We start from the raw sequence: 19,535 nt of genomic DNA on the forward strand, positions 1-19,535 counted from the left end.
GAATGAATGATCTAGAATCTTGTCTTTTTTTTATTTTTTATTTTTTTAGACATTGTCTTGCTGTCACCCTGGCGTCATCAGAGCTCACTACAACCTCAAACTCCTGGGCTCAAGAGATCCTCCTGCCTCAGCCTCCCAAGCAGCTGGGACTGCAGACATGGACCACCACGCCCAACTACTTTTTTCTATTTTTGGTAGAGACAGGGTCTCCCTCTTGCTCAGGTTGGTCTGGAACTCCTAAGCTCAAGTGATCCTCTTGCCTTGGCCACCCAGAGTGCTAGGATTACAGGCATGAGCCACCATGCCTGGTCTTTGAGTCATTCTTAATAGTAATACCTTTCATTTATACAGTGTTAGCATCATTTTCTAAGCTCCCTGGCATATCACAAATACCATTTATGCTGAAAAAAGTGAAGTAAAGATATCACCAAATTAATGGATGGTGAACAGAATGTGTTTCATGACCACCTGCCTGTGTTCCTTCCACAAACCTTTCTTCCAAAATCACATACTGAAATGCAGAGTCAAAAAAATCTCACATAAACCAATTCCCTGTTCAACTTTACTCTCCTGCCTCAGATCTATTATATAATCTATCTGGACTAAAAGGAGAGGCTCCTAAAGTTAGGGAGCACAGCCAATCACGTATTGTCAGATGACTAAGAGTTGAGCATGCATAGGGGAAAGGAGGTGCCCAGTAGCACCATCACATACCAAATTATACTATCACTAGCAGATGTTCATACTACAAAATGGCAATGGAATTGGAATCCAGACACATGGGTTTGAATTTCAACTCTCCCACCAACTAGCAGGTGAACTTGGTTAAGCTTCTGTAAAAAGATAATACTACCTTCCCACGTAGACTATGGCAAAGTCTAAATGCAACCACAGAGCTCCTGGCTACTGAACACCACATTCAGGTAACATTATATATAAGACACACTAGATAAATCTGAATTCATACCATTAAAACATTATAGCATACAGTGGTAAAAGTAGCATTCAAATCAGTGAGAAAAGTGCATACCATTAAAACATTATAGCATACAGTGGTAAAAGTAGCATTCAAATCAGTGAGAAAAGTGCATTCAAAAAGTGATATTAGAACACTTGATTCATTCAGCAAATAATTATTGAGTACCTACTATGTACTAAGTACTCTAATCTAGTTGGGAAGACAAAATTTAAAAAGGAATTAACATATTATGTTAGAAGGTGACACATGGAATTGAGAAAAATAAAACAGGGAAGCAGCATAGAATGTGGGATAAAAGGTAGGCCAGATGGTCAGGGGAAGGCCTCACAGAGGTGGTATCTGAGAAAGATCTGAAAGAGGGAGAGAGATTCCTGTGGGTATGTGGCATAACAGCATTCTAGGCAAAAGGAACAGCACCCGGCCTGGATGGAGTAGGGTAGTAAGAGGAGGAACAGTAAGAGATGAAGTTAAAGATAAAATGGGGTCCAGAATGTACAAGGTCTTTAAAGGAAGAAGTTAGCTTTTATTTTGAGATGGGTAGCCACTGCAGGATCTTGACAAGGATCCCTCAAGCAGCTTCACTGAAAACAAGTGCAGAGCTCAAGACAAGTTAAAAAGATCCTGCAACAATTCAAGCTAGAGATGACGGTGGCAGTGAAAAATGTGGCACATGTGAGAGGAGGAATGATGCCCTGGTTTTGCCTAGAGCAAATGGAAAGATAGACTTTTCTAACTGAGATGGGAAAGCCTAGGAGTAGTGTTGTAAAGGAAAAAAATCAGGTATTTCATTTTAGATAGGTTAAGGGGAAATGTCTTTTTAGGCAGCTGGACATAAAGACTGGGGTTTAGAAGAGAGGTCAAGGCTGGAGGTAAAACTTTGGGAGTCATCAGCACTATTTATAGTAGTTAAAGCCATAATCAATGAGATCTATGTTGGTGGCAAAGTAACGTTAAAATCTAAGATGTCGGCCAGGCACGGTGGCTCACGCCTGTAATCTTAGCACTCTGGGAGGCCGAACGGGTGGATGATTTGAGCTTAGGAGTTCCAGATCAGCCTGAGCAAGAGCCAGACACCGTTTCTACTAAAAATAGAAAGAAATTAGTTGGACAACTAAAAATATATAGGAAAAATTAGCCGGGCATGGTGGCAGATGCCTGTAGTCCCAGCTACTCAGGAGGCTGAGGCAGGAGAATCCCTTGAGCCCAGGAGTTTGAGGTTGCTGTGAGCTAGGCTGATGCCACAGCACTCTAGCCTGGGCAACAGGGTGAGACTCTGTCTCAAAACAACAACAGCAACAACAAAAAAAAGATGTCAAATACTGTTGATCAAATAGATAACATTTGGGAAAAAAAAAAAAACAAAACTGGCTGCTACTGCTCCACTGTGTGGAGGGAATTGGTAACCTTATGGGGGCCAGTTTTGTTAGAGTGGTGGAGATAAAGGCCTAGCTGGAGTAGTTTTACGGAGTATGGTAAGAGAATAATTGGAGAAAGAAAGAACCCTTCAGAGGTGGTCTGCTATAAACGGAAGCAGAGAAATAATGAACTAGAGGGGATTGTGAGGTCCAGAGAACTAACAGCATGTTTATATATTGTCAGGAACGCTTCAGTAGAAAGATAAAAATGGAGAAAGGCGGCTAGCTGGCTAGTCCAACATCATAGAGTAGACAAGAAGGGATGGGATCTAGTGCACAAGCAGGCTTCCACTATGAAGAGTTCTCTCAGTGGTCTGCAAACTTTCAACAAGCATCAGATTCACTTGAAGGGCTTGCTGAAGCACAGATTGTTGGACTCCCCACCTCCAGAGTTTCTGATACAGAAGGTCTGGGGTGAAGCCCTCAAAATTTGCATTTCTAACAAGTTCCCAGATGATCCTATTGCTGCTGGTCCACAGACCTCATTGTGAGAACCACTCACTGCTCTATACCAGACAGGAAAATAGAAACGATAAATGCTGTACACTTGGGTTACTCATTAAGGAAAAAAAAAATTAGGTTAGAGCCTACATCTTGTAATATACATCAAAACAAACAAGCAAACAAAAAAATCAAACTCCCAGAAGAGTTAAAGGGATAAATCTGTTTTTAAATTATAAAAGAATATGTACAAGAAAAACATATATAAGAATGCTTTCATAATCTTAGGGTGAGAAAAATAAGCAAAACATAAAGCCAAGAAAAACTACAAATTTGACTACATAAAAATTTTAAACTCCTTGATGGAAAAAAATAAATAAAACTGAAAGACAAATAAAAAACTAGGAACATAGTATTTAACACACAGATTTGACAAAAAGTAATATGGAAAATAAAAAGCTCTTACACAAAATGAGAAAAGATTTATTTCAACAGAAAAATGGATAGTTATAAATACATAATTCGCAAAGAAAATACAAATGGCCGGATGAAAAAAACAGTGATTCCAGGCAGGCATGGTGGCTCACACCTATAATCCCAGCACTTTGAGAGGCCAAGGCCAGAGGATTGTTTGAGGTCAGGAGTTCAATACAAGCCCAGGCAACATAGCAAGACCTCATCTCTACTAAAGATAGAAAAATTAGCCAGGCATGGTGGTGCATACCTATTGTCCCAGCTACTCGGGAGGCTGAGGTAGGAGGACCGCTTGAGCCCAGGAGTTTGAGGTTGCAGTGAACTATAATGATGCCACTGCACTTCTAGCCCAGACGAGGCCCTGTTCCCCACTACCAAAAAAAAAAGAAAAAGAAAAAACAGTGATTCCACTTAAAGGTATCCAGACTTTAGTTATCTTCACATATGCACAGGCATGTTGGTGGCAGCAATCAATGTAAAAAAAAAATTGAAAGTTGGAAATAACCTCAAAGCAGCCATTAAGAATAGGGAGCCACACCTACTGACACCCAGAGGTACACAAGAAATATTGCTTAATGACCCCAGCAAGTTGAAGAACCATATGCTATTTAATTGGTATGATTCAATTTACACAGAGAAGGGAGGACCAATGCGAGGAAGGACAGACAGAAGAACAGAATAAAAAAAGATTACGTATGCACTGACATGCATTCAATAGACATTTACAAAATGCTACACATCAAACATTAAACAAAGACCATCTCTGGGACAGATGCAAGGAAGCATTTCCACTTTACATTTATTGTTTGGGCTTTGTTAACAATATGTATTACTTTTGGGGGGGTCATAAATCATTTTTTAAAAAAGAAAAGTTCAAAAGGACAAATATACATTAATATGTTACTTGTGTTTAATTTGGCGGAATTATGATTTTTTCCCTTTTTATATTGTTACTTTTGTTATAAGGAGAAAAAATATATGCAGCATTTTAAAGAACAAATTCTACTCACAGTCAATACTTAAAGCATTGATTCTATCCTTTAATGTAAACAAAAAAACCAAAAGTTTACTTAGATTTCTAAAGAATCTTTCATAAAAAGAGTAAACATGAGAAACAGACACAAGCATGTCAAGAAAAGAATTAATTCAAGTTTGCAAGGAAACTCACCCCATTGTAAATAAACATGTACATGCCTGGGGACTGGGGATTTAGGTATGTAGAGGAACTATCTTTATCGACTTTGTATCAATTTAGTTTACAATTAATGTGTATCTGTCTGATGATACTTTTTTACAAAAACTCAGACAGTATTTTAGCATAGCAGGGGCAGCAGCATAGTTTCCACATAAAAGAGCAGTAACTAACTAGACAGCAAAATCAAAATCCATGGATACCATTTACAACAAAACTAGGTCACCAGGTATCCCCACAAACCCCAAAATACTAACAGGTGGGACAAACCACCAACAGTCATAGACTAAAGGAGGAAGCAAATGGTAGGGGTGGGGGTTGGGGGGAACAACGCGGTGAAAATAGTCCAACTATGAGAGGAAGCAGGGCTGGAGAATAAGGCAATGGCAGTGAGCAAGGAGAAGAGAGCTCAGATATCATATGGAGGCGGACAGGAAAGATTTGATCGACAAATAAGAAAAAATGAGAGTGCGAGGAAATGAGGAAGCTACTGAAGTTAATGTTTACCTGTGGCACCTAGATGGGCAATCACCATTAACAGATATCAAGTCTATTTTATAGGATGGTATAACAGATCTAGGTAGTGAAAAGAACAAGTTGTTTTGGAAAACTCAAGTTTGGTGGGCTTGCAGAACAACCAGTAGGAGTTTTAGAAACACAGATCTAAACATCTGAGCTAATGACACAGACATAAAGTCATAGAATAAATAAGACAAGAAGAGGAAAAGAAAACTTGCAAACCACAGTACTTAACACTGGAAGAGTAAGTAGCACAGAAAAGATGGAATGTTCAAGAGATAGAGATGGTGGCTTTTTAGTCAAGAATAAAGACATCATGGTAAACAAAAATAAAAGATGCAGAAAAATGAAATAGACTGAAGACTGAAATAAGGTTTAGAGATCCGGTCAGAGGAGGTTATTTCAATTATTGATGGCCTGGGGTGAAAATCAGATTTTAACATGTAACACAAAGGACTATAAAAAACAAGACCACACTAGGTGGTGAAGACATGGCAGTGGCTTGAATGAGAGGTAAGAAAGGAAATGGACATTAAGCAATTCTTACAGACCAGGCCTAGTCTTGCAGCCCATTTGCATACAGACATTGGAACCTCACAAGCTCTGAAGTATGCTCTCCATTTTACAAATGGGGAAACTTAAGTTACAATGCAATTAAGTAACTTGCCCAAGGCCATACAGGATGTATACAGAATAACTAAAAGATCTGAAAATTGGTCTATAGGCAGAAAAGGAATATTAAGAAAAAACTGAAAATATGAAAGAGGATTAACTGATGGAGCAACATCCCAGCAATGCCTTACAAGATTATTTTTAAATTAAATATAAAATTTTACTTAAAAATAAATGCTACTTCAGAGAACTTATGAATTCAACGACTAGTCTAATTAAGTATAATTTTGAAAGCATTTCTAGGAAACACACTTATTTTTAGAGTAATCTAATAGAGAACATAATGTCCATTTCTTTAAAGCCTGGTATTACACTTGCTTTTATCTGGGACTGTCTTGCCATGTAGTAGTGAGCTTGAAAGTGTTCAAGTGAGGAGACAAAGAAAAGCTCTATGAGTCCCAGGTAGTACATACAATGGTGAAGGCAGGAGCAAAGACGTATGAACTTTAAATTACTAAATCTCTGACCTTCAGACTTATCTATAAGATGGAGATGCCACCTCACCTCTCTCCCAATGTAGTTGAGGACTGAGTAGATAGATATTCAACAAAATATTAGTTTCCTGATCCCTTTAACATTGTTTGTGAAACTGTTGACATTTTTAATATAAAATAGAATGCTAGCAATTCCATTTTTAAAAAATTAAGGAATATACAGTGGTCCCTGGTATCCATGGAGAACTGGGTCCCTCTCCCCTATATATACCAAAATCCACGCATACTCAAAATCCCTAGTTGGCCCTTCACGTTGGCAGATTTCACATCCCTCAAATATTGTATTTTCCATCCAAGTTTGGTTGAAAAATATCTGAGTACAAGTGGATCCACTCAATCCAAACCCCTGTCGTTCGAAGGTCAACTGTACTCTCAATCGTTAACAGTAGTCATTTCCTTGTATAAGACCACAGTGGCTCACTTTACATGATACATTTAAATAACTTCTGAATGTCTCATATTTTTCAAAATAAGAAAAATAATCAAGATACATGTATACGGATGTGACATTAATTAATCCTTAAGAAAAATTTCTGTCTTAAAATAGTCACTTTCCTGAAATGCTATGAAAACAAGCTAAAAAGTAAATATAAAAATAAATCAAGAAACATCCATGGATGCTAAACCTAGTACATGAGAGTTGAATAAGGAAAGGTATATTTACAGACTGTTAAAGTATCTCCACACAAATTACTTATTACAGAGGACAAAAAGGAACTTCATAGTAGAGAATTCTGGCAGACACCATCTTACTCAAGTAATCAACGTTAACATCATCTGTGATGGGACAAAGAAACATTGTGCGCTACCCAAGAGGATGCAAGGATAAAAAAGACATCACTTCTGTGGTCACCCTGCCAAAGATGCAGATGCTGAATCTAATCTTGAGGAAGACTGGACAAACCCAAGTTAAGGGGCATTCTATGAAATGACTGCCCTGTTATCTTCAGGGTACGAAACACAAGGAGAGACTTGGGAGCTGTTCCAAGTCAAGGGAGAACAGAACGTGGCAAGTGGGTGCAGCTTGTGATCCCAAATTAGATCATCACTGGGACACTTGGTGAAACTGGATGGGGATCTCTGGGTGAAGGGTGTATGGCGATTCTTGAAACTTTTCTATGAGTTTGAAATTGTTTCAAAATAAAATTATTTTTAAAAAGAAAAAAATAAATAAATCAACTACACACCTAAACTACCACATAAATTTAAATTTAAATTCGAATGTAATTTAAGAGGTATTTCATTTACCAACTGATGATTTCCAGGAGTTAAAGCTAAGAAAGTATAGATTTAAGTAAATGGCATGTCACTAAATCCTGTGTGCAAAATGTACATATCACATTGACTAAAGTGGGAGAAGGCCAGGACAAAGAATGGTTTTCTAACCAATCATAATGAAATAAGCTTTGAAAGCTACAGCTATCAAAGCTATCCAGGTTTGTAGGGGTTTTTTTTGTTTGTTTTTTTTTGTTTTTTTTAAACATTACAATAGTGAAGCAGCAACTCCTACTAGGTCAGTGTTATTCATTTAATCAAATAATGATATTCATTATTACTATAAGCTGTAAGTAAATTACCAAATACTATCACTACTATCTTTGGAATGCTGAAATGGATTTAACTCACTTCCTTGACATGAAGATATGCACTAATGACAGATACAACCAACGTAATGAATTCCATAGTGGAGAGTAATATTGCTTTGCCATATACACTAGGAAAATCACTGCATGTACATCACCAAGTTCAAAAACCAGATCATCTTTCAGTATAAAAATCTGAGTTGTGGCCTCTCTTCCCTGTATGACAGCCTTTGTTCTTCTCACTCTCTCCTCTGTCCTTCCATCGTCTCGTCAAGAGGCTGTACAAACAGCCAGCTGCAATTTAGTGCAGATGGCAGAACCAAGAAGCTAGAGAGACAAGAGGCACAGACTGGAGTGAGCCAGGGGTAACTGACCCAACCAGTTGAGTAGGAGGAACTAAAGTAGAGTACTCGAGGAGGTGTGCAGTGAGGACAACTATGTTCCTAAAGAGGCCACCCTGGTCAGTTAGAAACACAAGATAAAGATCATAAGCAACATCAAGAACAGGAAAACAGCAAAGAAGGAAAAAGCAAGCAGCATCAAAGCTGAGCATTTATGAAGCAACACTGACGGCAGCACTCTACCAACCAGGCTTGATAGCTGAGAGATTTGCATTCTTCGTCTAAGTCCATACATATAGGGAAAAGGGATTTTTTTTAAAAAATGCATGACATTAAAAGGCAGCCAAGTGAGATAAATAGAAAAAAGATCAACATAAGCCTCCTCCCTCCCCCCAAAACAAACCAGGAACAAGCTCAATGAATGTATCTCAGTCATTGGCCAACTGTAAAGTATCTAAACTGTGCCTACACTTATATGAGTAGATACTTTAGAATATGATTAGTAAGGTCTTCTCCAACTCTGAAATTTGCTGAACCTAATGGATTCATAATATGTGTAAATATGTGTCCAACAGAATGTAGTTACCATTCTATGCTTTGCTACTCTTCAGCAGGAAGAGTACAATATAAACAAGGGAACATAGCACACATCAGTACAGACCACACTTCACCATTATCTTTCTTCAAATCCTCTAAGAAACAAATTTCCACAATATCCTCCTTTAAAGCAATCCACACATTCTAAACAACTAAAGACACTGCCTAAAATCAAACCACCACGCTTCACTTAAAGCACATTCAGAGATGGGGAATTTGTTCAATTGTAAATTTCATTGTGCTTCCCCTCAGGTCTTTCTACGGGACATAGAAAAGTGTGATAACATTAGAATATTTTTTAACACCCTAAATGAATTTTTTTATTTGAGAGATGTTTCATAGTCCACTTCAAAAAGTATAGTACAGAAAAGGCAGAAAAATGAATATAACTGAGGGAGTCAGTTTCTACATGGGTTCTAGGTAGAAAAACCAATCTATGCTGAATGTCAGGCCTTATCACTTAGACTAAGTGCCACCTAGTGGCAAGTGTTATATATTATTAAATCCGTTCAAGTCCTATTCATCCTGCAAGTAACATTCTCAGAGATAGATGGTAGCTGCTCTGTAATTATGCAAGATAAATAAAATACCACTCTTATCCTTATGAAGCTCACTGACAAACTAGACAGATAATCAATACAGATAAATGTATATAATTGCAGAACAATGCTAAGTGTAACAGCAGAGTTAAGCAAAAATAAATATTCAACTTTTTTTTTTTTTTTTTTTTTGAGACAGAGTTTCACTCTGTTGCCCGGACTAGAGTGCCCTGGGATCACCCTAGCTCACAGCAACCTCAAACTCCTGGGCTCAAGCAATCCTCCTGCCTCAGCCTCCCGAGTAGCAGGGACTATAGGCATGCACCACCATGTCCGGCTAATTTTTTTTTTTTCTATATATTTTTAGTTGTCCAAATCATTTCTTTCTATTTTTAGTAGAGATGGTGTCTTGCCCTTGCTCACGCTGGTCTCGAACTCCTGAGCTCAAACAATCCACCCGCCTCGGCCTCCCAGAGTGCTAGGATTACAGGCATGAGCCACCGCTCCCGGCCTCAACATTTATTAATAACAAAATAAATGCAACATTTTGTTAAGTAGATCCTCTTAAACATGCTCACCTCACCCAAACTTCTTCTTTTCTAATTATTTAATATTTCATTACCCAGGTTTCAACTGTTCAGGTTTCTTCCCCGCTTTTCCTTTTGGTGTGGGTGCACTCCACTCCCATCTTATCCTTTAGATTCTATACTTCACAAAAGGGAGGAAAGAGAGCCTATTTATTGAGACCTACTATTCCCAGAACTATGCTAGGCATTTTATATGCCTTATCTTGTTTAATCGATACCAAGAAGTATTATTCTCTCCCATTTTTTAGATAAGGGGCAAGACTTAAATGACATGCTCATAGCCATAGACCTATTTTAGTGACAGTACAGTCATTCCAAAGAGCCTCAAAAAGAGTTGTTTTGCCTATCCATTCCTAGGCCTATCACCAAGATCAGATCTTGATCATATTTCTTTTATGCTCTCCAGCAATCCCAAACTATTTTACACTGTTTACCTCCAGCCTCACCTCACCAATGCCTTACCCCTATCCTCTGCATCCATGATTATATTCAAATACTTAGCTTAGTATTCAAGGTCCTCCAGGAGGCCTCCAACCACTTCTCCAGTTTAATCTCAAACCACTCTACAAATTCCCACCTTTTCTATGCACTTCCCTCCAACTAGAGATAATCATTCACACCTGTGTTCCCACCAACACTAACTAAACACCTGTTGCAGCACTTACAATTTCCCTTATGCTATAATTATCTGTGTACTTTCCATTAAATCATGAGTTTCATCAAACCATTTCCTAGCCATCTTCATAGGCCCAGCACATAGCAGTGTCTTATACCTAATAAGTCCTCAACAACTGTTTCTCTAATAAATATATTATTAAAACAATACTAGGTGGCTCATGCCTGTAATCCTAGCACTCTGGGAGGCCGAGACGGGAGGATCATTTGAGTTCAGGAGTTCCAGATCAGCCCGAGCAAGAGTGAAACCCCGTCTCTACTAAAAAATAGAAAGAAATTAGCTGGACAACTAAAAAAATATATAGAAAAAAATTAGCCGGGCATGGTGGCGCATGCCTGTAGTCCCAGCTACTTGGGAGGCTGAGGCAGGAGGATTGCTTGAGCCCAGGAGTTTGAGGTTGCCGTGAGCTAGGCTGATGCCACGGCACTCTAGCCCAGGCAACAGAGTGAGACTCTGTCTCAAAAAAAAAGAAAGAAAGAAAGAAAGAGAGAGAGAGAGAGAGTATGCTGTCAAAATCTTAGTGGGTCTGCAGCTTTCCAAAAAGGTAATAAATACCTTTGTTCCAATTATGCAAGCCAGTCTAAGGCTAGTTATATTCTGGGGCAAATTAGACTATATCCAAAATAAGCTGTTCATCATATGAAAAAAAAAAAAAATTCAACATTGGTTTTATATTTCCTAAGGCAATACTATACTTACATAACACAATGTTTACCATACTTATAAAAAATCATGGTTTTATTGAGTGACAGACACTTTTCTGGTTATATAAACTTTTTATAAGAAATGGTTCTTATTCACTTACAATTTTCACTGTCATCTAATTAACAATGCACAAATACACTTAACCCTCAGGCTAAGTTAAGACTATTGAATATAGGAAAAGAATAGTGGAAGGGGAATTAAAAAGGGTCAACTTGATTTTCTAGTGTATTCCACCTGACATCCAACAGGTGCAGTTTTCGCTGTAAGGCTCTTGCAGCTTAGGATGCATAAGGGGCAGTGTTCTCCATCTCTTCTTTTTTATAAACTTAAAATAGTATAAATATTCCCAAGACTGCCACGAACCTCACCAATCTGACTGAAAAGCTGCCATGCTTATTACTACGCATTGTCTCAACACAACAAAATTACACAAATATGTATACAGACAGGCAATTACTACCACTTACAGTGCCTCTGATGCTTGCCCCCCCCCCAACACACACGTTAAGTCTGATATGTTTGGGAAATAATTTACTCTTTTTAGACAATTAGGATAACATTTCATTCCCTGAAGCAGAAGCAGGGCCTAACGAGGCGTAAGCAACACCATGATGTTGTGCCAGGGCTAAGAGACATCCAGAACTGTGGGCAGGGTGTCTGAGAGAGAGCAGCTGGGCATGCAACATTCCTACATTGTCAGGGCTGCCCAAGCAGAGGAGTGCAGTAAGTAGACCCCCAAAATTTGGGGGTGACTCAGTAACAACACTCGTGGTCAAGCAGTAATTTACCAAATATGTCTGCTCAAAATGCCAAGGCACAAACTTCAAGGGTTGTGGTCCTTTGCACTAAATACACTGATGCCTTCCTAAAACATTACCCACAAACCACAAGTTGCAGTATAAAAAGTCCATCTTGAACCCTGATGGTGAAAGATTACCAGAAGAAACTGACTGTTATAATAATTACAATATTTACATAGAGAACGTTACTATTTACAATTCACTTGCACATTCATTGTTTCACTTGACATTGTATTGTAATTATAATTTATAATTATTTTTTTAATTTTTTTTTTTTTTTTGAGACAAAGTCTCACTCTGTTGCCCAGGCTAGAGTGCCATGGCATCAGCCTAGCTTACAGCAACCTCAAACTCCTGGACTCAAGTAATTCTTCTGCCTCAGCTTCCCAAATAGCTGGGACTACAGGCATGCGCCACCATGTCTGGCTAATTTTTTCTATATATTTTTTAGTCGTCCAGCTAATTTCTTTCTATTTTTTAGTAGAGACGGGTTTCACTCTTGCTCAGGCTGGTCTGGAACTCCTGAGCTCAAACGATCCTCCTGTCTCAGCCTCCCAGAGTGCTAGGATTACAGGCATGAGCCACCGCGCCCAGCCACAATTTATAATTATAATTTCACATATTTTATCTTACTTGATAGTCACAATATGCCTGACAGATAAAATACAAGTGAATTATTATTCTCTATGTTATATAAAGGTAGAAAGTGAAGTTTAAAGAAAGTACCTAGAAGTAATCTGTCCACAAGACCCGAGTGTCCCTGTAAAGTATCAATTCATTATCTGGTTCTATGGCATGGATCCCCAAAAAAAGCAGTATATAGTGTGCTAAGGTTTAACGTACACCCCTATGTACCTAAGAACTTACACTTAAAAATAATGAATCTTTTGAAAAACACTTGAGAGCCAATCATATAAAATACAAAACTTAAGCTTGTCAGTTTTGTATTTGTACAGACAATATAACAGCACGTTCTAACAATCCAAAAAGAACTTTTGCCAAAGAGCCTTACTATAATATAATGTTTTTCTTAAGGGTTATGAGACTGCCTGTGGCTAAAAATATCAATTCCTCTGGGTACGTCAGCAATTATTCCCTATAGAATCAAAGTCAAATATAAATTATATATATATATATGCATATACACTGTATACATACACACATGCACACACACACACACACACATATATATATAACATTTTGCCTACATGAACCACACTGCATCAAGGTTTCAAAGTACTAGGAGTCCTTTGTTCAAAAAATCTTTTTGCTGAGTCTCTATCATGTGCTAGCCACTCTTCTAAGTGTAATATATAAGTGATATCTGCCACCAAGTAATTAACAACATTTGAGTGTGGTAGATAAGCACAATTTAGTATCACACTTCCAAGAGAATTATACACAGTATTCAATAACATACAGCAAGGGCAAAGAATCTAGCCTACTGGATCTGGTTAGAATATTCCCTAACTTAAGTCCTGAACGACAACCTACTAAGGACGAGTACTCTTCATGCAGAAGACGTCATTAAACTGCCAAGCCCATGCAGGGACCAAGTTCTTAAATATGACTGGAGCACTGATTATGAAGGGACAGAAAAAGGTAAACAATTCAGCTGGAGAAGACGTAAATGAAATAATTATGGAAGACTCTATATGCCACATGAGCTAACATTTTTGAGCACTTGCTATATGCCAAGAATTTTAAATGCTTTCATGCACTATCACTGAATCTTCACAACAACTCTTTGAGTTAGGAATAATTATCTTGCAATTGAGGGAGAGGGTAACTTCTCAATATTATAGGGGTTTAAAGTAACAGAAACAGAATTGGAACCCAGTTCAGATTAAATCCTAAATGTGAGCTCATAACCCTCCACTTTGCTGCCTCTCTTAATGAAGGCTGCTAGAGGGAGCCATTGAAAGGTTTTAGAGTAAGGAGTGAAATGATCAGATTTGCTTTTTAGAAAGACTGCACTGCAACTATGTGGAAGCTGGATAAAGGGGGTGAGTCTAGATGCAGAAAAAGGCATCAATATGTCTGCAGTAATCCAGGTAAGAAATGATGAGAGCCTGAACTGTGGCAGTGAGGATGAAGAAGGCAGATTCAAAAGATTTTTTAGGAGGAAAAATTATCTGTTCTTAGTGATTAAATATTAAGGGTTGATGAGAGAGGAATCCAGAATCCTGGCTTGGGGAACCAGATGGGACATGATATCATCTACCAAGAACAGAGAAGCAACAGGTTTCATTTGTTCAATAAATATCTATATAGTGTCCCCCAAACAGAATACACTTTCCTAAGGCCAAGAGTCAAGTGTGAAATTATAGTCCTGTTGTTAGAGAATATTCTTAAGAGCAAATAACAAACCATTAAACATAAGGCATATTTAAAATTAGGCATTACTACTAACAGACTTGGCTTACAGTCCGGTGAAAACATGTTGTGCTATCATTTTTTACTATTACTATTACACATGCAGTAAACAAATCAATAGAGGAAAGGCATCCCATAATTTTATGTATTATTACATTTGACTCTGACAGCTCTTCAATCTCTTACACAACACACACAATACCCTGTAATTTGTTTTACTTGTCTATCTCCCTGCAAGTTTATAGGAAAAAAAGTATGTTTTATTACTCAGACTATAATACATATTTGGTTTTTTTTCATTCCACTATCATTGCTGTGATTTGTCAAGAACTGAGTTCAAAACCACCTACTTGACTTCCTGTAAAATATGACCTACTTCACATTAGCTTATTTCAGTAACAATTCCTAGACCATAGCCACACCTTTCATCCAAGGATGCTCTCTGAACATCTTAAGGCACAGCAATCCTATGCAGATGTGGCAAGTTATTACAATTCACATTTTACTACACAATTAGAAATTGGCCCAGGGGAAGTAGAGTAACTTGGAAATAATCACAAAGCCAGATGCCAAAAATAACAACTTTTAGTCAATTCATGAGAAAATACTGCCTCCAGTTGAAATAACATGAAATTTAGTATTAGGAGGATGCAAAATGCAAAATAATGCTTTAGAGCCAAGTCTTATGACTTAATTTCTAAAAATGACTGAATACCAGAATTAAGAAGATTTATAAGAACTTTCAAACAAAACATTTTTTTCCCCTAATGCCTTATCCATCTAGGATGCCAAAGATTATTTAATAAATTACATCTGGCAAGAATGGCCTTTTTCCCAAAGCAATTTTTATCTTACCCACTTAAAAGACAGTAATAGAAATCTGTTGGTATAGGGCAATAGGTAACTTTTTAACAAACTTAACTGCATAAAATCTAATATCTAGAAGCATATATTAGAACAGATCTGAAAATACTGCAAAAGTGAGCCTCTTATATTCTTTTCCTGAAAATATGTGCTCCACAGACCCATCTGCAATATGCTTGGATAATAAATTAAAAGTTTTAATAGTCAATATTCAAAATGAAAGTTTCCCAACACAATTCATCCTGTAACAAATGATGCCATTTGTTACAATTAGTCAAAGGCACTGTTTTATTTGGTCACAAAATAAAGGTATTACATGATTTAGAAACAAAAAACACAACTCAAATTGTAAAAGCACTTTTATGATCATTCTATCATTCTTGTATGTTCAAGTCAGAGCAAAATACCTTCCATTATTACACAGTATTTACAGTTTGCTTCCAGTTAGAACCAGTATGCTCAAGATTTTACCTTCAGAAGAATGATTATGTACTGAAAACAAGCAAAAACCCACCTATGGAACCCAGACTGCAAATTTTCACAGAAACCTCTTGTATCAATCATGAAACCATGGTTTTCCATTAATTAAAATTCAAACCAATTCTAATCACAGCCAAAAAAGAAAAACAAAAAAGGCTTTCCAATGCACCAACATTTATTACAGATCTTGTATATCCTTTGTCAGTAACACTTTATGTAGAACTTCAGTCATAAACCAAACGACACTCCAAATGATCTTATGAGTAACATAGCTTCCAGAAGTAGTAATCAAGTAGTGGGAAAAAAACAAATTCCTGAAAAATACATTCAGTAAAGTAATACTGGCAAATCTAATACCCCTTATTCCTAGCACCAGAACAACCGGGGTCATTAAAATACAACACACCTCACACACACACCCACTCCCACACATAACCCCAAGCTTTTACCATTACCATAACAATAAGAACACAAGAAGAACAAGTTAACAGTCCTTCAACATTAAGAAGTGTCTTTAAAAGAACCTCACTACTAAAGGCTATTATTTATATGTATATTATATACATATTATATACATCTTATATGTATCTTATATACATATTATATACAACTTATATGTATCTTATATACATATTATATACAACTTATATGTATCTTTATATATATACAACTTACATGTATATTATATACATATTATATACATCTTATATGTATACATGGTTTTTAACTGTATTTGAGTAATATAATCCACAAAGGTCCTAGAAGCAGTATCCCTCAACTAGAAACGGCACTCGTCACTGCTTTTCTCATTTTAACCCCAACGATGGGACAGAAGGGTTGTGGCTGTCATACATCTACAGAGTGAAAAACAAATAATAGTAAACTACGTACTGAAAAAATAAAACATTTATATAAAAAATTCCCAAGCAGGATGCTTCTCCTTTTCCTTATGATGCAGGAGCTACTGGTAAAATACTAAACTCTACATCTAGATTCTAGAAAATGCTGAAATTCTTCACCCCAACAGTCACAAGTTTTTAACATCAAAATTCACTCAACTTCTCACACACCAAATGAACATCACCGTGGGTATCTGAAACTATTCTCAAATACCAACAGGGAAAAAAAAAAAAAAAAAACAACCTGAATCTCCTAAACGTCCTACAAAATACCCTCTACTCATCTTCAGGTAACCTAGAAGCAAAGCTACGACAGCTGCCCTTGGCCTAGGCCGTCAGAAACCATTGAAAGGGAGGGGGGGCGCAATAACCACCAAGAGACCAGATCTTTTTCCAAGGCTACCGTTTCCAAGCAAAACAACCACGGGCCCAAAGAGACGGCTATGAAAATCAGAGACGCTTTAATTCCGAGAGGAAAGAGGTGGGGGTAATGCGTAAAATCCCAAGAGAAAGAGGTGCTGAGGACAAGAGAGGTGCGGAGGAAACTAAGTATCCCATGCATCTTTCAGACCCACAAAACAACAACAAACCGTAGAGTCTGAAGCACCAGATGGAGTCCCTGAGGCTGAGACAGTTCAGCAGACACACACCGTGGGTAGTGGATAAATCAACCGATGATGGAAGGGGAAGGGGCTGCTGAGAGAATAAGCCACTGGATGGGGGAGACAAAGCCTCTGGGGGTAATCAAGGACCAAAGAGAAAAATGAGAGAGGATACACATGAGAAAGACAATGGAAGAAAAATTAAGGCAGGAATCTGGTGCTGGGGCTGTGGCAGGTCACTGGACTACCGACAAGAGAGGGGCACAACAAAGGGGCATGGGAGGACAGCGGAGGAGAGGAGATGGAGAAGGGACGCGGGACGCGACCGGTCGGACAAAGCGCCTAAGGCGGCGAAACAAAGGGCCGGGGGTAGAGAGTCGCGGGGGGCAGCGGGGAAAGACAAAGCGCCCGGGGCCGCGGACACCCGCGGGGCTAGGAGGCGACGACGGCCGCGAGGAACAAAGCTGTGCGGAGCCCCGAGGCAGGGCCTCGGGCGGCGGCGCGGGAGGCGCGCGGCAGGCACGGCGCCCGCGGGCCCCGCGCGCCCGGCCGCACTCGCCCGCACCCGCTGTCCTCGCCGCCGCCGCCGCCGCCGCCGCCCGCCTTCACGCGTCGGAGCCCGAGCCACGGAGGCGCAGAGCGGCAGCGCACAGCCACACGCCGCCACCGCGCTCGGAGCACGCGACGCCGCCCCCACGGCCCCCGGACGCCAAGCGCGCCGCGGCCCCCGAACCCGCCGCGGGCTGCCAGCCGCCCGCAACTTTCCCGATTCCCAGCGCTCTGATTCCCCGAGACTTACCCTGTCACAACAGGCGCCATCTTCCACAAACTCTCGCCAAAACTCCAACCCTCGCGAGATTCCCCCCGACGCCTTCCCTGGTCCCTCTCCCCCGCCCCTTCCTTTTTTCCTCACTCCTCGATTCCACCCAGCCCCCGCGCTGCTTTTCCCCTCGCAGCCGCCGCGAAGAGCCAGACGCCTCGCGCCGCCCGCGGTGTAGGGGATCCTGCTCGCTGCCTTCCCTGGAAACCTACCCAAGCGATGGAGCATGCGCAGGCTGCTCCTCCGCGGGCGAGCCCACGGTGTGGTCCATGGGGAGCGCTCCGGTTATCCGGGTTTTGGGACGCGCCCTGAGGGACGTACGTGGAGACTGAGGAAAACCGGAGGGGATTACTACAGGGCTGCGGAATGGAGGGCCAGGAGGCGGGGCCGAGGAGACGGGAGGAGGGGTCCTGGGAAAATCGGCGGCGTTTCACAGGCCTAGATGAAACACCTCCTCAAATGGGTGTTTTCCAAGTGGCTTCCCGCTCACTCTGGGTTCCCAGCTCTTTTCATTCATTCAAAACGTTCACTGGGCGCCTCCTTTATGCTAATCTCGGCGTTAGGTGCAGGAGCTACGGAAGTGCCTGGGATTTGGACGAGTGACATACCAGGAATTATCGTCATTCCTTCGACCCCCGTGCTAGTGAGGAGACCCTTCCAGAGCTCTGTAAACGGAAAACTTCCGCAGTTGAGCTCTGTCGCCTTAGCTTTGTATTTGGGTGCTAGATGAGGTGAGGACAAGGCCTCTGGCAACGACACCCTTACTGTCCCTCTCGCATACACGCGTCAGAGCGCCGAATAGTTTTCTCCAGAAGTGCAAACTGCGCTGGAATTCAGTGCCACATTCTCCCACCCCGGACTCGATGCAGGCAGCCGCCTGCTGCGTGAGCCTCCCTAGGACCGCAGCGCAGCCGCCAGCCCTGTGTGAGCCCAGGTGTATGTAGAGGCGAACTACTGCACAGAGAACCGGTCCGCTCGTGGGCCTGGCACAACCGAGGGCACTGCTAGCTGCCCGAAACGTACTTCAGGCGACCTAAGCCCGGAAGCATCCCCGTAAACCTGGCCCGTCTGGGGATTTAATAGCAAGGTGCAGGGTCCGAGCCTCGCCCCCTCCTCTCTACCCGCAACCCCCTTTTCCCCGTCCCTTGCCCTTCCCTTTCCTAGAGATTCCCAGATTCAGGGCTGCCTCCCGCAGGGAGCCCCAAAACCCGGACAACTGGAATTCGCCGCCCGAAACCTGCTGAAGGCGCTGCAGGATCGGCGCGGCACGCGCGAGCGGCACTGCGCATGTGCCCAATGCGGGCAGCCCAGTCTCACGCTACACCTCCTTCCCACCGCCTTCCACTACTCGGCTCAGACACAACACGGGCCGTGGGAAATTTCCTAAACCTCGCGAGAACGCGCCCTCTGTTGCCCATGCTTTCGCCTCAAGTCTCGCGGAACCTTGGCGGGACAGGTGTTTGTCTAGCGCAGCTCTGGG

At 40.6% G+C, this 19,535-nt stretch overlaps 1 protein-coding gene across 2 annotated transcripts in view; it reads right to left on the reverse strand.

Annotated features, from left to right (window-relative positions):
• Window positions 1-18,203, reverse strand: part of RBPJ (recombination signal binding protein for immunoglobulin kappa J region) — a 93,665-nt gene extending 75,462 nt beyond the window's left edge. For both annotated transcript variants that reach the window (XM_069494108.1, XM_069494109.1), the window contains exon 1: window positions 18,035-18,203. In XM_069494108.1, coding sequence (XP_069350209.1) covers window positions 18,035-18,054 — 20 coding nt within the window. In that variant the 5' untranslated portion in view covers window positions 18,055-18,203. The remainder of the gene's footprint in view (window positions 1-18,034) is intronic.
• Between the last annotated feature and the right edge of the window lie 1,332 nt (window positions 18,204-19,535).

The sequence above is a fragment of the Eulemur rufifrons genome, chromosome 19 (assembly GCF_041146395.1).
Source record: "Eulemur rufifrons isolate Redbay chromosome 19, OSU_ERuf_1, whole genome shotgun sequence".
NCBI classification, from domain to species: Eukaryota; Metazoa; Chordata; class Mammalia; order Primates; family Lemuridae; genus Eulemur; species Eulemur rufifrons.